At 38.5% G+C, this 22,724-nt stretch overlaps 1 protein-coding gene across 3 annotated transcripts in view; it reads right to left on the reverse strand.

Moving 5' to 3' along the window:
- The window catches only part of DCLK1 (doublecortin like kinase 1), a 242,174-nt gene that overhangs the window by 210,358 nt on the left and 9,092 nt on the right, over positions 1 to 22,724 (reverse strand). For all 3 annotated transcript variants that reach the window (XM_039566515.1, XM_039566521.1, XM_039566539.1), the window contains exon 3: positions 18,277 to 18,623. In XM_039566515.1, coding sequence (XP_039422449.1) covers positions 18,277 to 18,623 — 347 coding nt within the window. The remainder of the gene's footprint in view (positions 1 to 18,276; positions 18,624 to 22,724) is intronic.

A 22,724-nucleotide genomic window follows, 5' to 3' on the forward strand; every position in this document is an offset into this window, starting at 1 on the left:
AAGGAAGTGTGCAATCCTCTCACTCTTTCACAGAACAGGATTTATGAGTATGTAAATGCGTGATGTACAATATTTTATCCTGATTACAGCTTACAAAACTAAAAGGCAAATGAATATTCTCATTTGCAAATATTTGTATTATTTTTTAACAAATTCTAAATGAATTCTTTAGTTACTTTGAGACCATGTACTCAGAAAAACACAGCCATAAAACTGATGGCTGGAAGGCACCCTCAAAAATAAAATTTTACACTAATGCAGAATCATGACTCACAATATGATCCCTCTGTCTGCATTCATTTTAGAGAACTGATGACAGATGTCAGTTTGTGCTTCTTGAAAGAAAGATCAGATGGGAATCCAGATTGTAGTTCTACCAGAGGTCAAATAAGGAAAAAACCCTTAGAGCTCCAGAGGGCCCAGGGAGCCATGTGTCCAAGAGTTATTCTAATAGTGCTCACTTTTAATCCTGTCCTTGCTGGGATATGGAGAAGGAGAATACTTAATTGCCAACTACAAGCCACAGAACTTGGATTTATTGTAAAAACAATTAACTTTTTAACCAGAGAATCAAATGATTTACCATATGGCTGGTTAAACTGTTCTCAAAACATGCATTTTCCAGTGCTTTATGTCTGTGTAACTATTAGGTCTTTCCACAAGATTTCTGTAGCTATGTATAACAGGAGGTTTGTGATGGCTTAAATACAATAAAGAAACAAACACCTCAATTACACTTCTAAAAAAATAAACTTCTAACAGTCAATATGGAGGCCATACTCCATGGAATATCAAGCTTTCACTTCCACTGCCTATTAGTGCCAAGAATGAAATCACTCCATAGCAGTGTCCCTGCCCTTTGTGCAGCAGAAGCTGTTTCTTGGCAACCAATGCAGACAACTGAGTTGCCACGGAAACTGGAGAGACTAATTTATAAAAACTCTGAAACAAAGCAACTATAAAGGCAACCCTAAATAGGGTGGGTATGTTCCATATTACTTCCTACAGCATTCCCACCATTAAAAGAACCAGAAATGAAAATGCTAAATTACTGGTTGCAATTTTCATTTCTGTAAAATTGGACTTGAAAAGAACTAATGTTTCACTGCATCAGCAGCCAGTAGCCCCTTTCTCTCTTTGGCTCAAAAGCTGGCAAATACACCTGAAGATTTATACTGCAGTTGAAGAGGAATGCTTTCCATTTCAGCCAGTGTTTTCTCTTTCAGGGAAGAGGGAGGCTGAGGGGAAAATGGCACAGAACAACTGTTGAGGAATGCGCCCAGAATATCTGCAAGCTGGATAAAACAAGTGTCAACACAGTGAAAAGGCAGGACAATGGCATACATCATAGCTCACTTGAGCTAAGAAATATATGTTTGAGTTTCTTATTCACTTGTAAATATTTATTAGTAGAGAATACTTTCTCTTCTTTAGTAACTAGATGCCAAAGATAGCCTTCTCCTGAATGCATTCTAACTACAGTTACATTTTGTGTATGTGCACATGTGGAGAGCATGCTCAAGGCATACATTTTTAGTAGTGAACATGGTGGGGAAAACCCAACCACATGCTGCACTTCCCAGGAAAGGAAACCAATATGACAAAAAGTTCTCTCTTCACAGAGAAAACTAGCTCGTTCAGCTGCCTAGCCAAGCCACTTAACTCCCCAGAATGATGTATTCCAGAGAAAGAGATGAAGAGAGCCTGCATACATTTGCTCAGAGACAGGAACTCACTGATAGCAGGTTCCCACCAACAGGCACAGGATGGGTGCTCCTCCTGCCATGGTAACTTCAGCCCTCTCCAATTCACGGTGACATCTCCCCGGAGCTCAGGTGAGGTAGCAACTATCTGTTTACTGACCATCTGACTACTGCCAAACTACTGACTACAGCATCAGTGACAGGAGTCCTGGCTGCCTCACCTCCTCAAGGGGAAAAGTCCACTTGCAGCACTGAGGGCATCAACCCAAGTTTATTTTACTCAGCCATAAAATTCCTCAAAGTGATTGGAACTGCTTGAAAATCTCTATTGCTCTTTCAAGTTTGACTTAAGCAGACCCACAGGTAGAGAACACAATAGGAGGGGACTTAAATAAGTAGTCCATAGCCTGTTTCCATGGGAAATTAGACCAGAACATCAGCAGTTTAAAAGAAAATGCATCCTCTTAATGCTTTCCGCAAATCAAAAGTCAGTCACACAACTGCACTCATGCTCAGCTATTCAATGAACTGTGAAAGTCAGTGTTATCAGTGGTGATTATCAACAAGACTGTCAGGTGTGTAAAACCCAGTGGAGCTAAAAGAAAGCAGCTGCTCTGGAGAAATGCTGCACATCAATCAGTTATTGCAAATTATAAACAGAAAAAAAACCCGCCACCCCAACTACACAAGTCCCTGAGTTCCCTTAGTTCAACACCTTAACTATTATGTAAACAGAGAAATTCTGCAGAGATTCCATTAATTTTCATGGAATAGTGAAATAATTTTTGAGCTATGACATCTTGGAAGATGTTTCTCTAGAATGTGATCTTACACACCAACAGCCTATTTCCCAACATAGACAGGCTCACCCTAAGAACCTGAAAAGCACTACTACATACAGCTTCTCCAGAGGGTTAGAAGTAAGTAGAGGACAAAATTTAAATTTTACAGCTTGAAGGGTTGCTGTACCAATTATTGCCTGTGAAGTTCTCTCTGCTACGGTGCTCCAACAGAGCTACCATAACTTTTGAACAATCCTTAGAGAAACCCAGAAATATCAAACAAGACAAAGAATTTGAGTTCTTTTAACTGGACACTGAACAGACCAAATTCTCTTGACAGAAATGTAAGACAGCTGGATGAGTTTCTCACAAGTCTCAGGAGTGGCTTTATGCTTCAACTGCTTGTCTATTCTGATGTCTTAGAACAGTCAGAGGCGCTGCCATCTTAGCAAAGGACCAAAGAATGTGGGTAGCATACATTCTTCACTTTTTACAGTCTGTGTCCTAAAGTGTTTCTATTAGAAGTTTCTATTTCTTCACAGAAAGGGTTGTCAAGCATTGGAATAGGCTGGTGGAATCACCATCCCTGGAGGTGTTTAAAAGAGTCAGGGACATTGGTTAAGTGCTGGGTTAATTGTTGCACTCAGTGATCTTAAAAGGCTTTTCCAACCTAAATAATTCTATGATTCTATAAGTAGTTACAAACATTAGCCCAGTCTCTCTGAAAATGAGGACTTTCATATTTTCATATGAGAGCAACACACTTCTATATCTCTAGAAATCAGCAGCAATGGTAAAATAGTGAGTGTGTTGCTGACAATTTTTTCCACAGCCCAAAAAGATTTTAACAAATATTTTAAGCAAGTAGCAGATTGTTTGCTTTTATAAGTGACAGAGCAAGATCAGGGAAGAACCAACCCAAACTTACCAATAACCTTTTCCTCTCCAAAGACAGCTGTACATGCTATGCCATATATGAAACTATTTCCTTATAAAGCCATCTGTCACAGTAAAAGGACTAGTCCAGATGGGCTTTGCTCAGTACTAGTTCCCAAATGAACCAAACTTCACAACTCTGAGGGAAATCTCAGCCATAATAACAAGGTGCAGGGAGAAGATGGAGGATGAAAATTCACATGAAATAAGTAACTGGGATAGCACGGGGTTTTTTTCACAGACAACAATGACTGGAAGAAACAAACAAACAAAAAAATTCAGAGAAAACTCTACCTCCCTATTTGTTCTCGAGAGAACCAATGTGCATGTTGGATTGTGGGTGTATGTGTACATAAGCACACAAAAGAGCTCCAACCTGTCCTTCCCACATGGGCAAATTGCTGAGTAGCAGAAATTGATCTCAAAAAAATCTCAAAAAAATGAAACCTGAACTACATAAGGCCTGTAAAAAAATTTTAAAGATCTCTTTTTGGAGAGAACAATTGTATCCTTGTTCAGGAAATAACTTTACATTTATTGGGGGAAGGAAAGAAAAACCCCAAGCCAACCTTTTCTTCGCTTCCCTGCCCCTTTCCCTGTAGGATAACATCTTCCCTATAGGAAGGCAGAAAACTAGGAAGAGTACAGTTTGCTCAACTGTTTTGCAGTGTTGGTAACTAGCTGAAGGTCTTTCTTCTCCTCTATATGACAATTTAGAGGAGTGGATGATGTCTGAAGAAAGTTTTCACAAAAATTTTATGAATGAGAGTACTAACAAAAAAAACCCTGGTTAATTTAGTTGACTATTCTGCTGCAGGATGTGTCACAATACCTGACACTTGTTAGCATTAGCCAGTTGACTCAGAATGGAATTATTCACAGCACTTATGTCTTCTCTAAAAAAGGAAGTCTGAGAACATGAAGCCTACGGAATATTTTAAAGTCATGCAGAACATAGTTGCCTAAAGGGAAGAAGAACTCAAATTATGGCTCCACTAACACAACAAAACAAAAGATGGGCTACTAAGCCTTTTGTCTGCTAAATTTTTTATTCAAAAAGCCCTTACTTAGCTTCAACATCTTTGCCAAAGTCACTTGTGATATGTCATAAATACTTGGATATATCACAGCTCATGTTAATGGCAGATGACTCTCTAAATTACTTGTTATGTTTTTGGAAACGAAGGAGCATCTACCCTTCTAGGGTCTAGAGTCTTTCCTCTCTTCCTACTATGGGATGCATTACTTGGGATTTGCCAGCTGCTTCTCCTCCTGCAGTGACTACCAATAACTCTTCTTCTCCCAGGGCTCCTGTGAGTCTCACAGAATTGTAAATTCATTTCATTTCCTGACCTACATTTAACAGAAATTCCTGTGTAAAAGGCAAGTCATCTTTTCATGTCTCTTCAGTAGCCCTGTGCTGCTTCCTACAATCTTTTCACTCCTTACTGTTCCTCTGTGCTGTATGTAGCTTCACTGTTGCAGTCTCCTAGCATCATCCACGACAACTTTATACTGTCTTCTCAATTTCTGTCTATTATCTACCCTCACAGAGGGCAATTATCTAGTCTCATGATCAACTTCATGTCCACTATTTAGTAATCCGCGTACCTTTCTCTACATCCCTATTTCTAAGTGATTGAGATTAAATACTAATTTAGAAAGGAATTATGTACACCTTGCTGAAGGTAAAATACCTTGTTCTTATTTTGCATAAGCATCCCATTCATCTGTTATCTATCATTTTCTGCCTAACACTGATTAGGACTGCAAAGGTGGAGAAGCAGAATCTTTGTTCTTTCTAATGCAGCACACACCCTGAATGCACCTTGAAAAACGGTTCCAGCTCTACTTGACAAGCTGAAAACGACTTGATACCTTTCCTTGTCTTGGAGGTGTTTTTGGTACTAAGTTTAAAGGCGTATTTCCAGGGAGTAATCTAAAATAATACAGAAAAAAGCCAAGGCAAGTTGGTACACATTTTTAGTGAGGCTTTGTTCCCAAAGAACAGAAACACTTACTGTACAGACAGACTATCATTGATTTGGGGTATAAAACCTTCCCACACACTACACCTAGGTTATTCTAGGGGAGAAAATTTAGAGCTGTAAAGCTGCCTGTCACTTCAGGATTTCAGAAGTCATGACAGACTGCTTTAAAAAAAAAAAATGAAAGGAAAGATTTTAAAAAAAAAAAAGGTAAGCTTGAGGAGTACATAATAATCATAATGTTCCTGTTTCAATGCTGTAGCAGGAGAAGATGCTGCAGCTTGAAACTGAAGCCAAGGGAGAGCCTCTCCTAGCCAAGGGAGGAACTGGGAGCAGTGGTGAGGACCCTCAAGTATCAGCCATTTTTTTAGAGCACATGCCTCTAATTTCAGTGATCCTTCTAATTATTTGCCTATAAGTGAAGCAGCACTGTTAAAGCTTTCCTCTTCCTACAGAGGTACAAAGTGACATTCAGTTGTTCCTCTCCTCCTCCTCCTCCTGTAACATTTAAGAGAACAGTTCCTACTGCATGCTGTGAAAAATGACTGGCATTCAGTTGGACTCAGCACAAGAGAAGCCAGAGCTTGATTTTTCTTTTCTAGGACAGCCCTCCTCCATCTGCAGATGGAAAGGTTAGTTTTTTACAGGGATGCCACATTTAAAAGCCACTCCTCCTACAGTGTCATTGAAGACTTGCCAGAGAAAGGAAAGTCTCATCCTTTCGTTCTCATCACCTCCCTCCCCCCACAAACAACCAAAGGATGAAGCACAGCAGGCTCAATACCAGGCCACCTCATTTAAATACTGCTGCTTAAATGAGATTTAAATCAAGCTGCAATATAATTTTGTTTGAAAGCATTTTTTAGCAAGGTGACATTCCTACAAATACCATTAATCTATAACATTAATCTATATAATTAATCTATAAAGATCTATAATCTTGACCAATTTGCTCTTTTGGTCCCATATTTAAAATTCCATAAATGTTTTAAAACTGATTTTAGCTTTCATAGTATTATTTCTTGCTTGTGTCTTCATGAAATTGTCTGATTAAAAAGAAATTCAACTGAATCACTGTTTATCAAGAACAAAAGTTTTTGAGTAAATGTATTAATTCTGACAAATACTTTACCTCAAAATATCACACGCTGACTACTGGAATACCTATACATGATTATAAAAGGTTTTATTTCAGTCTTCCATTATAGAAATAGAGCCCCAGAGAAACTTTACCTAGTTGTCTGGCATGTCCAGACTACAGATATTGAATGTTATCTCAAGTTTATTTGCTGCAAAGTTCAACCAAAACCAAAGTTCAAGTATTAACGTTCCTGGTCCTTGCCCAGTTAGAATAGCCCTGCTCTTCTTATTTCATCCCTTAAGATACTATGTCTCTCTCAACCTTTGCTCACAGTACTGATGGCCAATCAATGCTAATATTAGTCCAATTATCTTTACATGAGGTACAGAAATTTTAGTTTGCCTATCCCTGATGGAAAAAAGCAGATGTGAACAACTGCATTCACAAGGACGCTAATCAACTGCACGACCACTAAACACTTCTACATGCCTGTTCTCCCACCATCTCATAGCAATGTAATGTTCAACAGTCCTTGCGTTAAAAATCTTCACGTCATGCTTACTGCTCTCTCACCTGGCTTCTGTTCCTCTAGCTCCGACAGGCCACTTGATTATTCTTTCCTACATTAACTGCTTCATATTTGCTTTATTAAATTTTACACTGATTGCAGTTCATGTTCCTAATTCATCAAGATCACACTCCATTTAAACAGATTACTCCAGAGTATTCACAATGCTCCTCAATCTGCCCCAGAACAGATGTGTTCTGGTTTAGAAACTGAAACATCCAAATGTTATTTTTTTTTCCCTCTAAGACCTACAGGCAGCCTTTTTCACAAATGTACAGAACAGCGAAGGTGCTGGGGCTCAGGAGGTATTTTTATGTAGCAAGAATAAAGGAAGTACAAAAGCATTTCAGACACCAATATGAGCTACTCAGATGACAGGAGATAACAGAAATATCCTTTTGTATTCCAGGTGCTCTCCCCTAAACCCAACAGCACAGTGTAAACCGCTAGTACCATCATACCCACACAGGGGCACCAATCCTATACATGCCTATGTAGCTATAGTAAAAAGTGGATGGAAAAAAAACCCAACCCTGTATCAGAATCAACAAGGCCATATATGGACTTTTTTCATGATGGTGAATTTTTAGCTTTTTAAGCTTTCTATTCTTTATCAGCAAGAAAGAATTGTAGCATGCATGAGTTAATTCTCGTGTGAACACAGGGTTTCTCATTATCAGTGCTCAGTGTGCCAGGACCATTCCCACAACACACGCACCTCCCTCTCAAAGTTATTTCCTCACCAAGGAGCACGCAAGTATGCCACTTAAACACTCCATAAACTGCATTAGCTTTAACTCAGATTTTGTGTGGGTGTAAATGCAAACACAGATTTCATACATGGGAAACAGCAGAAGGTTAAAGATATCTTGGTTATAAGCATACAAGATATACTAACAGAACAAAAGAGCTGGACTATAGAACTGAGATGTGCTCAGGAAACCATTTCACACAGAACAAACTCCACAGAATTTTTCAGAATTTGCTAGATTTTAAAGAAATGGGAGTTGTGACTAGAAATCAAGAAGGGAGATAGTACTGAAAGACACAAGAAAAGAAAAGTTTAAAAAAATCAAAGAAAATTAAGTAGACTCTTAGAAAACCTTCAGAAACAGACAAATGATTCAGAAGTGTGTAAGAAATCAAGAAAGGGAACATGAGACAGCAGGATATTTCAAGGACAACTAGAATAAAGGAAGAGCTAAGGTTTAGCTTCTGAATGCATGGTATATAGCAGCAGCTTCAGTTTGCAATTCAAATTAATGCAAAACACATATAACCTGTCTGCAAGGGAAGGCAGGTGAAGATATTTTAAACAGCAAACACTCTTCTATTTTCAAAGTCAGCATATCCATTTTAGGCAAAGTCTGTCTTGCCTCCCTTTCAATCAAAGGCATTCTACCCTGGCTATTCCACAAGATGCCCCCAGTTGTCCCCTATTGCCCGGCAGTGTTGAAAACATCATTGCTTATACCAAACCAAAGAGATAATTAAAAGCAGTTCAAACTGAGATTTCACTCTATTCACTTGATGAGTAAATGTCTCTTACAATTTTAAGCTATTAAAGCTCAGAGGAGTTTTATTTAAAAGCAGTTTCTGAGATTCAACATTTAATGGAAAAGCAAATCCACTAGAACAACTGATTTGGGAGAGGCAATCAGTCTTAACTACTTAACATGAGTTTTATTTTCAGTATCATCCAGCTGAATTCAAAACCCTATATAACTCCTTCCAGTGGGAGTGTACTGCCTTGCTTTCTGAAGTTACTCATCTCTGATAATTTCACACCATTCGTGCTCATTTTTATCTATGAGTAAAGCACTATGTCCTGTCCTCAAGTCCCCAAAGACTTCTTTGCTCTTCAGTCTATGACTTCAAGGATTCAAACCTATGGAAGAAGCTTGATTCCCTCCCCAGCAGCTTTCTCAAGCAAAAGCACCTGCTTGTGACCTACTTCAGAAGTTTTTTGGGGTAAAAATGTAAGAGAAAGTACTTATTAAAATTTAAGAACAAGCTATGTGATTGTGTATGCCTTGTGTACCATTAACCAGTGACATCAGGAAAAGAGTCTCAAAAGAGTTTGATTTACTTCTAAAAACCTAAGCCATTTTCAGAGCACTGCTGCCTTCATTCAGTAGAATGGAAATATTTTCCCCTACTGGTAATTGTATTAGCTTCTAAATCTGATTGATTCTGGACAGTCTGCCCCCATGAACTGGCACACAGTACTGGGGACATAGATTCAGAAGAGATTAAATCAATACTTCCTCCAGGACTGAACAAATTAGTTTCAATCTTAAAGAGAAATGGAGGGGTGAAGGGCCAGAATACATGGTACATCACTGATTTAATATTACATAATACTGTTGTCCCTGAAGATCTTCTCAGTCTCGCTTCCAAAAGCCACAGCTAAGAAACTGAACTGCATCTCCAAGTCCTATACACAGCATGGTACATTTAAGAAAGAATCCTAGAGGTAGAGACCTGAATTCATCTTGAATAACTTGATGAGCACCTGAAAAGTATGTCATTGCCCTAGACTTGTTTCCTACCGAAAAAGAAGCACAAGAGACAATTCCAGACTAAATAGGTTGAATATTCAAAAATATTTGTGTTTCTTGCCACTCACAAGCAACACCAAAGTGCATGACTTAAGAAGCTTCAAAGTGTTGAACAGAAGATGTTTTCACAGTTTACTGCAGTTTCAGAAAAGAAACTGGTTTCATAAAAACTTAATTAGAAAAACAAGGTACAAAATTGGGCTGCCACTACCATTTCCTGCACTGTCAGTAATTTTTGAATTATTCTGCCAGGATCAATTACCTTTTGAAGGGCTGGAAAGACCTTGGTTCCTATAAATGCAAGGATTAGTTTTCAGAAAAGAACACAGCTAGTGACAGAATATTTATGCAGTTTACCCTCTCAGCATTCATCATTCATATAAGAATTTTCTTCTACACAACAGCTTGACAAAAGGTATTGAATAGAAAACTAAGTGGAAAGAAACATGCAGGCACTAAATCTCAGGTAGCTGTTCAAACCTGAGTTTGATTAAGTTATTATCCTTTAGTTTATTAATTCAATGTTTTTCAGAAGAGGCACTGCCAATGTTTTCCAAGTGTTTATGTAAGAATTCAAGGCCCAACAATCCAAAGACAGAATTATACAAAAATACTTACATTAAAAAGGAAATATTTAAGTTCTAATAAGCTACAATGCTTATTGTAGAATTTTTCCTATTAATAGTATAATTTAATTTCTCAGGAAAGAAACATGTGCTACAAAAAACTGCGAGAGGAAAATGTTGGGTTTTTTCCATAGATGATGCTTAAAATTCTCCTAAATGGCTAGAAATTCTTAATCCTCTTGTAACAACTAGTTTTAGAAGGAACAGAAACAACCCAGCAAATCCAACATCCATTATGCTTTTTTACAGCACTATTACATCATACCACTTAAGAGGAAGGAAATACACACTTTGCCAACAAAAAAAAAGCATTACTAACAGTAACAGCTTCAGAGAATACAAATAAAATCATCCCAGTGAACACAACAGTTTGACAATACCCTGTAAAAATCTTCAAACCATCAAGCTCATTTGGTTCAGACAAAGCCATAAGGCAGGGGGAGCAGAAGAGAGAAATTTTAGGATGACTACTGTTTGAAAGCATCACAAAAAGGTTAAAGGTTTCAGCTGTTAATAAAGAACTTATTTGGTCCTGAGGATTGTGTTTTACTGAGCACTGGAAACTCTTCTCCATGACCACCAGTAATCTCATGGCTTTCTCCACAAAGCAGTCATACAGCATCATCAGAGAAATCTGCAAGCACTTTTCCAAACTCTCTTCCATGAAACAATTAAAAAAAAAAAAAAAAAAATCACAAACTCACCCCAACAAGATCATACAGCTGAGGATGTTTTCCATTTGCTTTTCTCCTCCTTCCCTAATAGCCAGTAAAACACAAATCAGAACTTAAATGGCTAATAAGCTATTCTTGGTTACATTGCACATTTAAACAACAAAGCAAAGACCAGATGTAGAGAAAAAGGATGCTTATTCTAGAAATGGATAGTTCTGAATGACCACACCATCTCCTTTCCACTGAGAAACACTTCCTTACACTTACACAATACGAAACTCCACCTTGAAGAGTTAGAAATTACTCTTCCTTAAGAAGGGCTTCTGACAGTACATAAACTCTCTAAAGAGTATCCGAATATCTTTAAAGACACTAAGATCAACTTATGTGATATTTAACACATTCTGAAGCAGGTATGCAAGTTTTCAGTCTCAATCAACTAATAACAGCTCTCGTTTTGCACAGCACACAAGCCACTCCAAAGGATGCAGAAGATGGCGCCTTCTCTTCTTAATTTTCAAAGTCAGTCTACAGTTCTTGTGGGATGCCAGTTGGCAGCCATGGAAACTCCTATTGTGAGAAGCTTTTGGAGACAGAGCAACACAGTCGTCAGTCTCAGCTTAATGAGAACCGACCCTAGACAAATAAATGGACACACTGCTTTCAGCCTGGAATGGGCTTCTGTTCACTCCTTCACAGAGAACTTTATTCGAGTAACAATTAAAATTGTTAGTCAATGTCATAACATGACAATGAAACAGCCTATACAGAAGCACAAGAGTTCAAGGACCTCACCTCTAACACCAGGATAATACCAATTGCCAGCAAGTTTTCTACCCTAGCAGAAATGATTTTAAACCAGTTTTTTATGCTTTTCTCAAAGTACAGTCTAATTTGTAGTGGAAGTCCACTTTTCTCAACAGTAATTGTAAGAATCTGCCAAGATATCCAGAGCCCATCACAACTTGCTGAGACAGGCAATTTTCACTCATTGATTTTTTGTTTGTTTTTCACACTATCATCTCTTCAAGAAGGGGCCTTTTCCTCAGTACTGAGGAAAAAAACCTCATCTTTTTAATCCTTCCCCAAAATCAGTTTCAAAACACCAGAGCCAGAAATGATATATCTTCCAGAGGGAAAAAAAAGATTTTGATTAAATATACTGCAAGCAAGAAGGAGGGAAAGTGAAGTGCATTACAAGCTGAAGAGGTGCTCTTTGGGGTTTTTTTAATGTCTCTCACAGCTATATAACATGGTGGTCTGTCAGCATTGTGCAGACAAGGCCTAAAATTCGTGTCTAATATAAGGAGCACAGGTATTGTCTGATGGGTATGGCCTTCCAGCATTCACATTAGAAGCCTTTTAGGAAAGAACAGCTCATACAGTGTAAGAACAACAGGTTTCAGGATCCCAGATGTCAGTCCAGTATTAAGGTACAACCTCAACAGCTGTTGTTTCCCTGTTAAAATGCTTACGTGAGCAGCAGAAGTCATTTTACTTAATGTTTTCTCACAGTTAGTCAGGATCTGCACAGCTACACCTCACAGAGAATTCACCATGGTGCTCTGATCAATCAACATCACCCATGTGCCCGTGGCTGGCAGGGAGCTCCAAGGCCTTCAACAAAAGAGAGGAGATAAAGTTGCTCTGCTGAGATACAGAAGATAAGATGCACACAACTTAAAATTTTTCCTGTTCTTGCAAAATGAAAAATGTGGACAATAAGTGCTATTTTGAGTGGATTGTAGCTACAAGTTCACAAATAAAAAGAACAGGCACAACCAGCCACCCTTAAAATTAAATACACCTTCTATATTAAGAGTGGAATTGATTACAAATGCTGATGTGAATCAGAACTACGGGCACACACAAAACGAGTTGTTGCACATAAATTTTATTTTGGTTAACATTCCTTTTGTCTAGATTGTTGTACAATATACACTACCCAAACTCTGAGGTGAGAATATCGTCCTGTGAATGATACCTACCTTCATTTATGTAGGTGTTTCTGTACCAAGGACAATCCAGGTCTAGAGAAAGACATTTGAGATGTTTAATAGATCCTACAAAACAGTAGCTTTGGCCAGGAATTTACTGTAGAATACAGATGTTATTATCGAATGTTTTACACTTGTTAAGAACAAAACCATAAAAAAATACATGCTCATTTTAGGTGTAGGTGCAAACAGTTGCTTTTGCTGCCTTAAGAGAGTATTTTCTTAGAACAGTAGTATTCCTTTTTAAAAACTAAGATATCACGTGTCTTCAAAAAGAGAAGTCCACAGGAGAGGGAGTTTGTTTGGATCATAACACAGCCAGTTTATAGCAGGTTTCCACTAAGAAACAAAAGCATATTACACTCAATGAAGAAGCTTTAAGCTTTCCAGCACTGTGATGTTCCCTTTCTTTGCAGCCATGATTCTTTAATAGCTATTTTAATGGCTTAAAGCAAGGTAATTGAGGGACATCCTATGCCTCACACATACTTCTGTAAGGTGTATGCCTTTAATTAACTGTGAGTGTATTTCATACCTGTAAAGGCAATTTGATTTGTGATAAAATATTTATTAGGAAAAAAAAACCCCAAAAAGATAGTGACTTTTAGTCCAGTAGCTCTGGCACTGACCATTTATCTGTCTGGAGTCAAAACAACAGCATAATGCATAAACTGAAAAATAATTTGCATGATTGCATCTTGTTAAGCTAAGCAAACCACCTGTTCAAATAAGTAGGTCCTATTAAAAACCAGATGTTTGCTCTGCCAAAAGCAAATGGAGGATGTACATGGTAACAATGCACTGCTTTCCAGCCTTTACTTTTTATCAAAACATGCAAACTGTAAATACCCTGCACAAATATACACACCATAACACTTCTAAAAATGGCACTGCTTCACAGTATTGCTGTTAAATGTGACCTTGATTAGTTTTCTCCCATTTTAGTCATCAGTGTTATTCTAGAAGTGCACCAAGCAAACAGAAACCAGCAAATAGCTTGCAACAAGGCAACTGGGCTCTATCTCTGCACACAGCTTGTGTCCTCAATGTCTGCATTGTGTCCACACACTGCCTTTTAGAAGGCCATTTTTTTAGGCACATCAAACTGAAAATACCACCTTCTGTTAAGGAAAGGTTAGGAATCAAACTGGAACACTGCAGCTACAGTAAAGCAAGATACATTTCAGTCATGAGAAAGTGTTTCCTCCCTGTGCAAGTATACAATAATATTAAGGGTCAACACTCACAATATCTTTTCATGAACTTAAACATGAGGTTAATCTAAAAAGTTGAGTAGTGCTCATAGTAGGAGCATGCCCTCATTATCTGTATTCCTACAGGCAGCCATTACACCTACTCATTCTATTTTTATTTTCCTTACATAGCAAAGTTGGCAAGGAAAATGCTTCAAGATCTCACCCTGGAAAGCTTTTGATTTTGGGCTGTGCTCGTAAGACTGTTAAACACTTCTGAAAGTCCCACCATCTTCAAATGCACCAGTGTGGTACAGGGAAGTGACTATCTCTTTCTCTAGAGTACAAAGGCCCTTGTACCAGTAGAAATTAAGTATATCTATAAAAGTATACATAAACTATTCCAGACACAGTGTGAAACCTATCCAGCTCTGAGGAGTCATTAATAATTTAACTGCAGAAGTATGCTAAATGCAGGCCACTGATGTGCTTTACAGTCAGACTGCAGTTGTATATTGTGCCCTTTTTAGCACAAATTAAATGATATTCTAAAGCTTCCAAGACCTTGAAGTCAAAATACAGATTCTTTGTATGTTCTATAAGGAAATGCAAATAAGCCACTAGTCACCCTGTTTGCAGTAAGGAGAAACTTTTTTTTTTTAAAAAAAACTAAAGTAATGCATGAAATCCAAAGTCAATACCCACCCAACACTGGAAAACATCAAGTTTTAGTCCCTGAACTGCCACTAACCCAGTGAGACAAGATTGGTTAATTTTGTTGGGGTTTGGTTTTTTTGAGGATTGCTTTCTTGTGGTTTATTGTGAGTTTAGTTTGCTCTTTTTTTTTCTTTTCTTTTGGTTTGGTTTTCTCCCACACCCCTTTCTTCTGCTATTCCAGAATTAAAAAGTTGAAAGGACTACTACAACACACCTACTTAATCAAGCCCTGGAGTTCTAAGAAACACTCACAAAGCATCATGTGCATCAAAAATTACTAAATTTTCCAAAACCAAGAAGGAATTTTTGGGATGGAGAATCAACTGGATGTCAAAGGAGAGATTTCTTCCTAGCAATTACAACTTGCCTCAGATTCTGATTGTCTAAGTACTACCTCTCTCAGCAAGACAAGCTCTTTACATTGTCATCAAATTTTATAGGCCATCATTTAAATTCCTCTTATGTGAACAAAATATTTATTGACATATTTTAGAGATACAAATTGAAACATCACAACTAACAAGGCTGTTGGAGGAAGAGCATTTAAGCTCAGTTTTTCCATGTGTAGTGTCAGTATGGGACAACCACCTTACTTGGATGCCCAGCTAAGACTCTACTCCTGCTACTTTCTTTTTATTAGCCTTAGGCATCTAATGATAGTATCCAACAACAATATATGTACACACTGTCCAACTGCACTAACAACACAGGGGACTCATGTCAATTGTTGCTTTGGAAGGGCAATTCCAGTGTTGGCCTCATAAAATAACTTAGAAGAGATGACAGTACAGAATGGCCTGTCTCCAAGTTATATTCCCAAAGAATGATCCCTGGAGAGCTTTATTCTCTTCTCCTTACAGTAAATTACTTTTTTTTGACTCAGAACTTTAAGATTTTATTGCTTTTTAAGTTAGCGATGAAAGATTTAATCACAGATTTGTTAGATTTAGCCCCTCAACACAGGCTTTTCCAGAACCTTCAGAGCTCCAGCAGGAGTCACAGTAGCAGTTCCCAACTACAAATAGTACTGGAAAAATTGTGGATTTACCATGGATTTCCTCCCAGTAATAATTCACAGCTTGAATTTAGCAATAAAGAAATCTATCATTGTGTCCCCAACGCCATCTGGGAGATCAGGCTTTTGGCAGAGAAAAATGGAGCAGCAATTGCCTAGCGGCACAGGAAATCAATGACTTCCCCACTCAGGGCTGAGCAACAGGCTGCTCCTGCTGAGCATGGAGTCATTCATTTCCCTTTCTGCCAGCAAAGCTGCTTTGTACATGCCAACAGCAAAGTCTCTGTTACACCTGCAGGACACACACACCCCCCTTCCCCTAAACCCTAACCTTACCGGGAGGGTTAGATAGCGAACTACACAATTTCATGCCTATATCCAAAAGGGGAAGGAGCGTGGAGATGGCAGTCTCTTGGGAGAACTTCTGGACATGAGGGTTTCAGGCTACAAGGTAGGTAACAAGTGTCCCTGGTGCACCACTGATTTATGCTCAAGTCAAAGCCCATGAGTTAACAAAGGATTCAACTGAACTATGCCAGCATAAGGGCCAAGAAAATCTGGTCTTCCCTTTTATCCCAGCAGTAGGATAATACTAGATAATATCAGGAGTTAGAGTTCAAAAACAGCTGTAAAGGGGTTTTTTTGGTTTGTTTCGAGCACAATCATTAAAGGGGAGTTTCAAATACAAAAAGATAAAAGCGAGCACATCATCCAGGAGACAACAGTGGCACCCTTCCAGGCTGCACTTCTTCAGAGCTAAAGCACCAGTTTATTTACATATACAATACAAAGCATATGTAGCCCTTCTTTACTGAGAAGGTCTGCAGGAACCAGAATAATCATTCAAGATCTTCTGTCAATGTCATAGCAGAGACCACCACTGACCTCTGCAGATTTAAAATTTCAACACCTTCCTCCAATTTACTAGCCTTAGTGCGCCCTGGAGCATGAGGCAAGGTAAGGAAGGACAGGAGTTGAAAGTTTCCCCTGACATATGCTTCACCTTTGTTGCAGACAAAAAGAATTTCACATCCACATTTTGCTCCAGGTCAAAGTTCCCAACAAAGTCACAGTAAGGAGATCATTACAGGCATGTACAGAGTCACCAAGAACTGTACTGCTGTGTGTAACTGGTGTCAGAGGTTACTGATACAAAACAGTAGATGGAAAGGACTTCTGGTCAAGCCAGACTTGGCCCTGATTTGAACCAGTGCTCTGAATAAGCAGCTTGTCCTTTAAGTAGCCCTCTCTGAGATCAGAGGGTACTGCTGTAGCTGTTTCCAGAACTATGCCTGCACACCAGCCCCAGTAACTGCAGATATGTTAGGACATCACCAGATCTTGCTGAACATTTATTTACCTGTATCAGGCATATTTGGCAGCATCTCCCAAAAGCAACACTGCTTGCTGTGTATCTGTGAATCATTGAACCTAGAATCTGTAAAGCACAGCTATATTACAGCAGAAATATCATGGTCTCTAGCAGCTTCCAGCTTCTCAGGGAGACTTCTTCAGTTTAATAAGTTACATCTGTAAATGCAAATATCTGCCTTATTTCTCTAGAGTCACCATTGCTCTAAATCAATTCAGGTCATGCTGAAATTAGCCTTGCCCTTCACCAGGTTAAGAGCTTCTCCAGTTTTGCTATAATTAATACATGTCCATAGACAAATTACAAATAAAGTGAAAGACAAAAAAGAAGTGGGATTATTCTGTAATTTTTTTTTCATGTCCCTCTATCCCCAAGTTCAATAAGAAGCCTCTCAAAAATCTCACTCTGCTGCAATTTAATAAGTCAGCAAAAAAGAGACGCTGCTTGAAGGTATTTCACAGAAGTAATAACATGTAACCTACAAGAGACTCCTCAATAAATGTGAGCACCACACATAATCCTACCTGTTTTTCTGCAAAAGGGAAAAAAGCTCATTCATTTTCTAAGCTTGCACCTTCTTCATTGTCCACTTTAGGTGCAGTAAGATTCATCATTTAGTCACTCTGGACAGCAGTAGGTCTGCATTTATCATGGTGAAACACGTCCTCACTGTTTGTTCTTACAGTTTATGGAAGGCCAAGTACAATGACTCATAAAACTGCTGCAAGAAAAAGCTGAAACAAGTTAACAGAATGAGCTTCTCTTAAGTGACATCCTTCATCCTACATTTCCGGCGTGCAGAGCCAAAACCACATCACACTTTAAACTGAACAGATTTAGAGCTATTATTTATCATAAACAGCAAGACCATCACCAAGGCCAAGCAATGTTTCATGGTGTTCCTGAGCTGTTAACAGATCCTAAGTACACTATAAGCAGTAGAAGGCCTGGCTGTACATTCTACAGCAAATGGGATTTTTTTTTTTCTGTTAATGTACTATTCTTTTCCTTTTGGAAAATTATATTTTCTTCGTGCTGAGAATGTCATCATGAAAATTCTTACCTGTTTTCCATCTAGTGTGTACAAGCGTTTAACCACCCCTGAATCCAGCTTGATGGCATCAGTTATATCAGTAAGAACCTGTTCAAACGAATGTGCTGTCTTCTTGTTGAGCAGAATCCGGACTGCTTTCCGTGGCTTCACTCCGCTCCTGATGATCGTGACCAGTTTAGGCCTAATGAAATCCTTATTCTCTTTTGCATCTGGAGTACCTCCTTTAGCAGTGGCAAGAGATGGCACTGAACGAGAAGTAGAAGTTGTCTTAACATTCACTGACCAGTTTGGGTTTACATTCTTTGTGTACTCCAGTTTCTTGAAGGGTTCTATGGAACCACATACATAACTTTCCCCTGTGGAAACAAAAGCAAAAGTCCAGCAAGTCAGATTGGAGAGGGGAAAAAAAAGAAAAATGCAGGAAAATACAAAATCAAATCTCTTTCTCCAATTATTAAACATTATTCTTATCATTCTTGATCTACAGGGCATAAAGTATTGATCTCTTCCCTTCTCAGATGCTACTCACTATAAAATGAGATGCTACTCACTATAAAATGATCTTTTAAAGATCACTCTTAAGCTAACCCTTCAAGAAATGTTGCTACAAAAGTCCTTGAAAGCAACAGATTTTATCAGAAAACGCTATTTGCGGTGGCGATCACTGCTGTCAGTAAACAGTGTTCATATTTCACCAGCTGCCCAGCCCCAGCACATTATCACCATACTCCCCCAGCCTTCATGCTGAAATGGTCCTCTCCTAACAAAGCAGCAGGCCCCAAATACTTCAGAGGAAGTGATATGATATGACACATTACCAAAAAATATAGGCTACAAATAACTTTTTATACAAAAGGTGGATGAAAATGTCATAGGAGATTCATTAACATTTGATTTTTTAAAGCTTTAGGCATCATAAACCCAGAATATGTATAGGCAAGAAACTTCCCTGTATTATTTACTGACTCAATACATAATACGTGGGGGAAGAAAGACAAAGAGTAGCAATTACAGACTTCTCATCACAACAAATTTACCATACTTAAAAGAAAAATAGCGGCTATTAGTTCCTCTTTCTGTTGGAGCACTATCTACAGTAAAATATTTTTGCAAATTCCACACCCACACAATTTCTGGGGAACTAGACATCAGCCAGAAAGCCCAGCACCCTGTAGATTAGCACCTGAATCCAGTCCAGCTGAAGGCTGCTGCGTAAGGGGCACCTGCTTGGGTGCTCCCAAACTCTCCCTTGAGCTTGATTGTGTGGCTGTCCTGGTAATAGCGCTGGATGAGTTGGATCAGCTCAGTGATCTGACTGAACATACCAAAGACGCTACTAATTTTGCAGCATCAAGCTGATCCAGTTCATCCTCTGTCTGGGGAAAAACAAACAAACCAAACAAAAAATGTCAAAGAAACCAATACTAGATCCAGCAAGACCACACCTTCTGGCAGCCTGCAGTCACATCACATATAATGCAAAAATCCTATCCTGAAAAACACCACAGAGACATCTGAGATTTTTTAGTTCTTCTGGGTTCAAGAGTTCAGTGTATGCTAACAGCACAGAGGTCTTCATGTCAGTAGTTTAGCCTGGCGTAAGAAAACAGAACCAGGAAAAAAAAACTCAGTGATGCACCTCCTATGCCAAAAAGCATGTAAGAACCAAAGATATTCTTAATGATCCCTATCCCTAAAGAAAGGGGATTCACAGTTCAACCACTAAAAGAAAAGTAAAAGTATTTAAAATTTACTTCTGAACAGGAATTTTAAGGTTTCAAGACACCTAACCCAATTCCACAGATATTACAGCACACAAGGAATGCAGGCAGATACACAGAGTCACCGTATTTAGAAACAGAGGCAGAGAACACCAGGACTTGAGGCTTGGATAGCCACTGTATATGTATATGCAAGATACATAGATAGATATGTAAATGGAAACATCAGAACAGAAAGGCTCAGCTACAGTAATGAGTGGTCAAACAGTGCACATTCCCTTTTATCCATGTCCCTGTCCAATGGTTCTAGTATTAGTTACTCAATTACTGCCAGGTCAGAATGTACCCACAGAACCACATCCACAAAATTAGCAAGTTTTAAGGGAAAAAAAAAGAAATCCTACTATGAGTAAGAATGCTCTCAATACAATAAATACCTGCTGTATAAAATAATTTGCAGAAGTCTGTTTTATAAATTTTTAAACAAAATTTATTCTTGTCTTCATTTGTGTTTGCTTTAAGATGTAAAATCCACCAGCAAACTCATTTTATTTTTTGAGGGGGAATATAAAATCTGGATTTTCAGGCTCAGTCCTACTAGGGAAATTGTTCACTTCAGTTGCACAAAGTTACATTTATTTAAAATCAAGGGTTCAAATTAAAACTCACTTCTCAAAGGGTAGGCTCATAAATAAATGGCGATACACAGTGTACTCAGAAGATTTACATTTAGTTTATGAAGAACTCCTTCAGTTTCCCTTCTTGAAAGGACAGCATTCCACATGATTTTTAATATCAGCTATATTTAAAGGTCAGCTGAATTCCTTGTAGCATTTAACTGTACATCAGGTCTTCATTGCAAAACAAAATTTATATGAATGATCATAAAAAAAAGGACCAATAGAATCACTGAAGGTTTGGGATTGTTTAAACATCAGCATTTTTACCCTTTCCTCATTTCCAACGGTACTATATTACATCAATAAAATATTTACACCAAGAAAAAGTTTTTTCCCTTCAAGAGGCTCATACTTAGCTACAGAACATCTTGAAGGCAGAGCATCCAAGGCCTTCTAAGATGAAATATCTTTAGTAAGAACTATTTTATATATGTCAACAGAAACACAGACACTTCTCCCATAATGTTGTTATTTAAAACTATTTTAGATGTTAGACAGGGACTGCAATTCTCATACATGCTGGTCCTAAGGGTCAGGCCTGTAAGAATAAAAATCTTTAGCACCTCTGGTGTTTGTATGCAGAAGAAATCTCAAAGAAAAGGACAAAAGGTCTTCACCTAGATTTTCATTCTCGCTTCTTTTTCACCAGCACCTTCAGGAGAGAAGACTGCAAAGAAGTTTCACAAGGGGCATGACACACAAGCCCAATAAATCCATCTCCTGCTTTAGCTTTTGCTTCCTCATCATCAGCTTTGACTAATTGGCAGCTGGAAGAAGAAAGTAACAATCTCCAGACACTAGATTCGTAACAGAACAAGTGTTGAGAAGGACTCCTTGCAGAAACTGGATTAAGCAAAAGGCACAGACAATACAGCCCATTTAAAAGTGTCAATTTGATTGCAGCTCCCCAGGAGAGGGAAGCAAGTGTTTCACAGTGCAGTCAGCTGTCACTAATGGAATTTTGACTCTTGATTACTGTATCAATAGCCATTAGGAAAAGAAAAGGGGAACACCCAGCTGTTTTGGGAGATCTGCCATCTAGGGGAAAAAAAGTGATTACTACACCTTAGAAAGTGTCCCTTTCCTGATAGCTTCTTCACAGCAACAGTGCAAATGAAACACACACCGCTTGAACCCTTCAAAAAAGATGCACTGCACTTGTTGGTCAGTTTCAAACCAGTAACCCTACAATTTAAGCTGTATAAATGCCCAACACTTTGGAAAATACCATGTAGAACAACTAAAACAAATCTTAGCATTGAGAAATTATTCAGAAAGCTAATCATGTCGAAGGGCAGATCCCAAAACATTGTTTATGCTTAAAAAAACCCCAAAACCTACTACCTGCAGTTATACACCTGTCAAAACTCAATGCATCTGAACCACCAGAGACATGCAACACTGGAGGATAGTTCTTATAGGTCACAACAGAATTCCAAGACATGCTTCATTTATTAAATATTTAATTTTAAAAAATAATATCTGTGTACAAAGTGGTTGCTATGCAGACACTGAATCACTGTACATAAGTACTGGAGTTCTCTTGAGGCAAGTCTCTCCCTCTTCGGCACACTGGTACTAGCAGTAAGTTTATTTTCTTCAGCTTGCTGATATTCTCCCTATAAGAACAACCAAGGCATCATCTCTTAAAAAGATTTTTTGTGTTGCTTTTCTGTGCTTAAGGTGACTTGGCCTAAAATGGCTTCATGTGGAAGACAGCTGATCTTAGGTGGAAACCCTGGAGAAGAAAGAGAGAACCTGTTTGAACCACACAAGCAGAGAGGAAACACCAACCCCTCTTTGTGGAGGTCAGGACTTGCCAATTTATGGAAAACAGGTTTGATTCCTTGGACTAGAGTATATAGTAGGAATGGAAAGTTAATTTATTAATTAGCAGTGATTTATTGGGGTCCACTTCCTCAAGGGATGGGGCAAGAAATAACTTAAGACAACAGGGAAGGGACTAGCACTCCCAGTACTCCATGCCTAGGCATACCTGCCTTTCTTCCCTTCTACCCTTTGGTTATCCATACAAAAGGCAGAATCTCAATCTCTC

Source organism: Corvus cornix, chromosome 1 (assembly GCF_000738735.6).
Source record: "Corvus cornix cornix isolate S_Up_H32 chromosome 1, ASM73873v5, whole genome shotgun sequence".
In the NCBI taxonomy this organism is placed as follows: domain Eukaryota; kingdom Metazoa; phylum Chordata; class Aves; order Passeriformes; family Corvidae; genus Corvus; species Corvus cornix.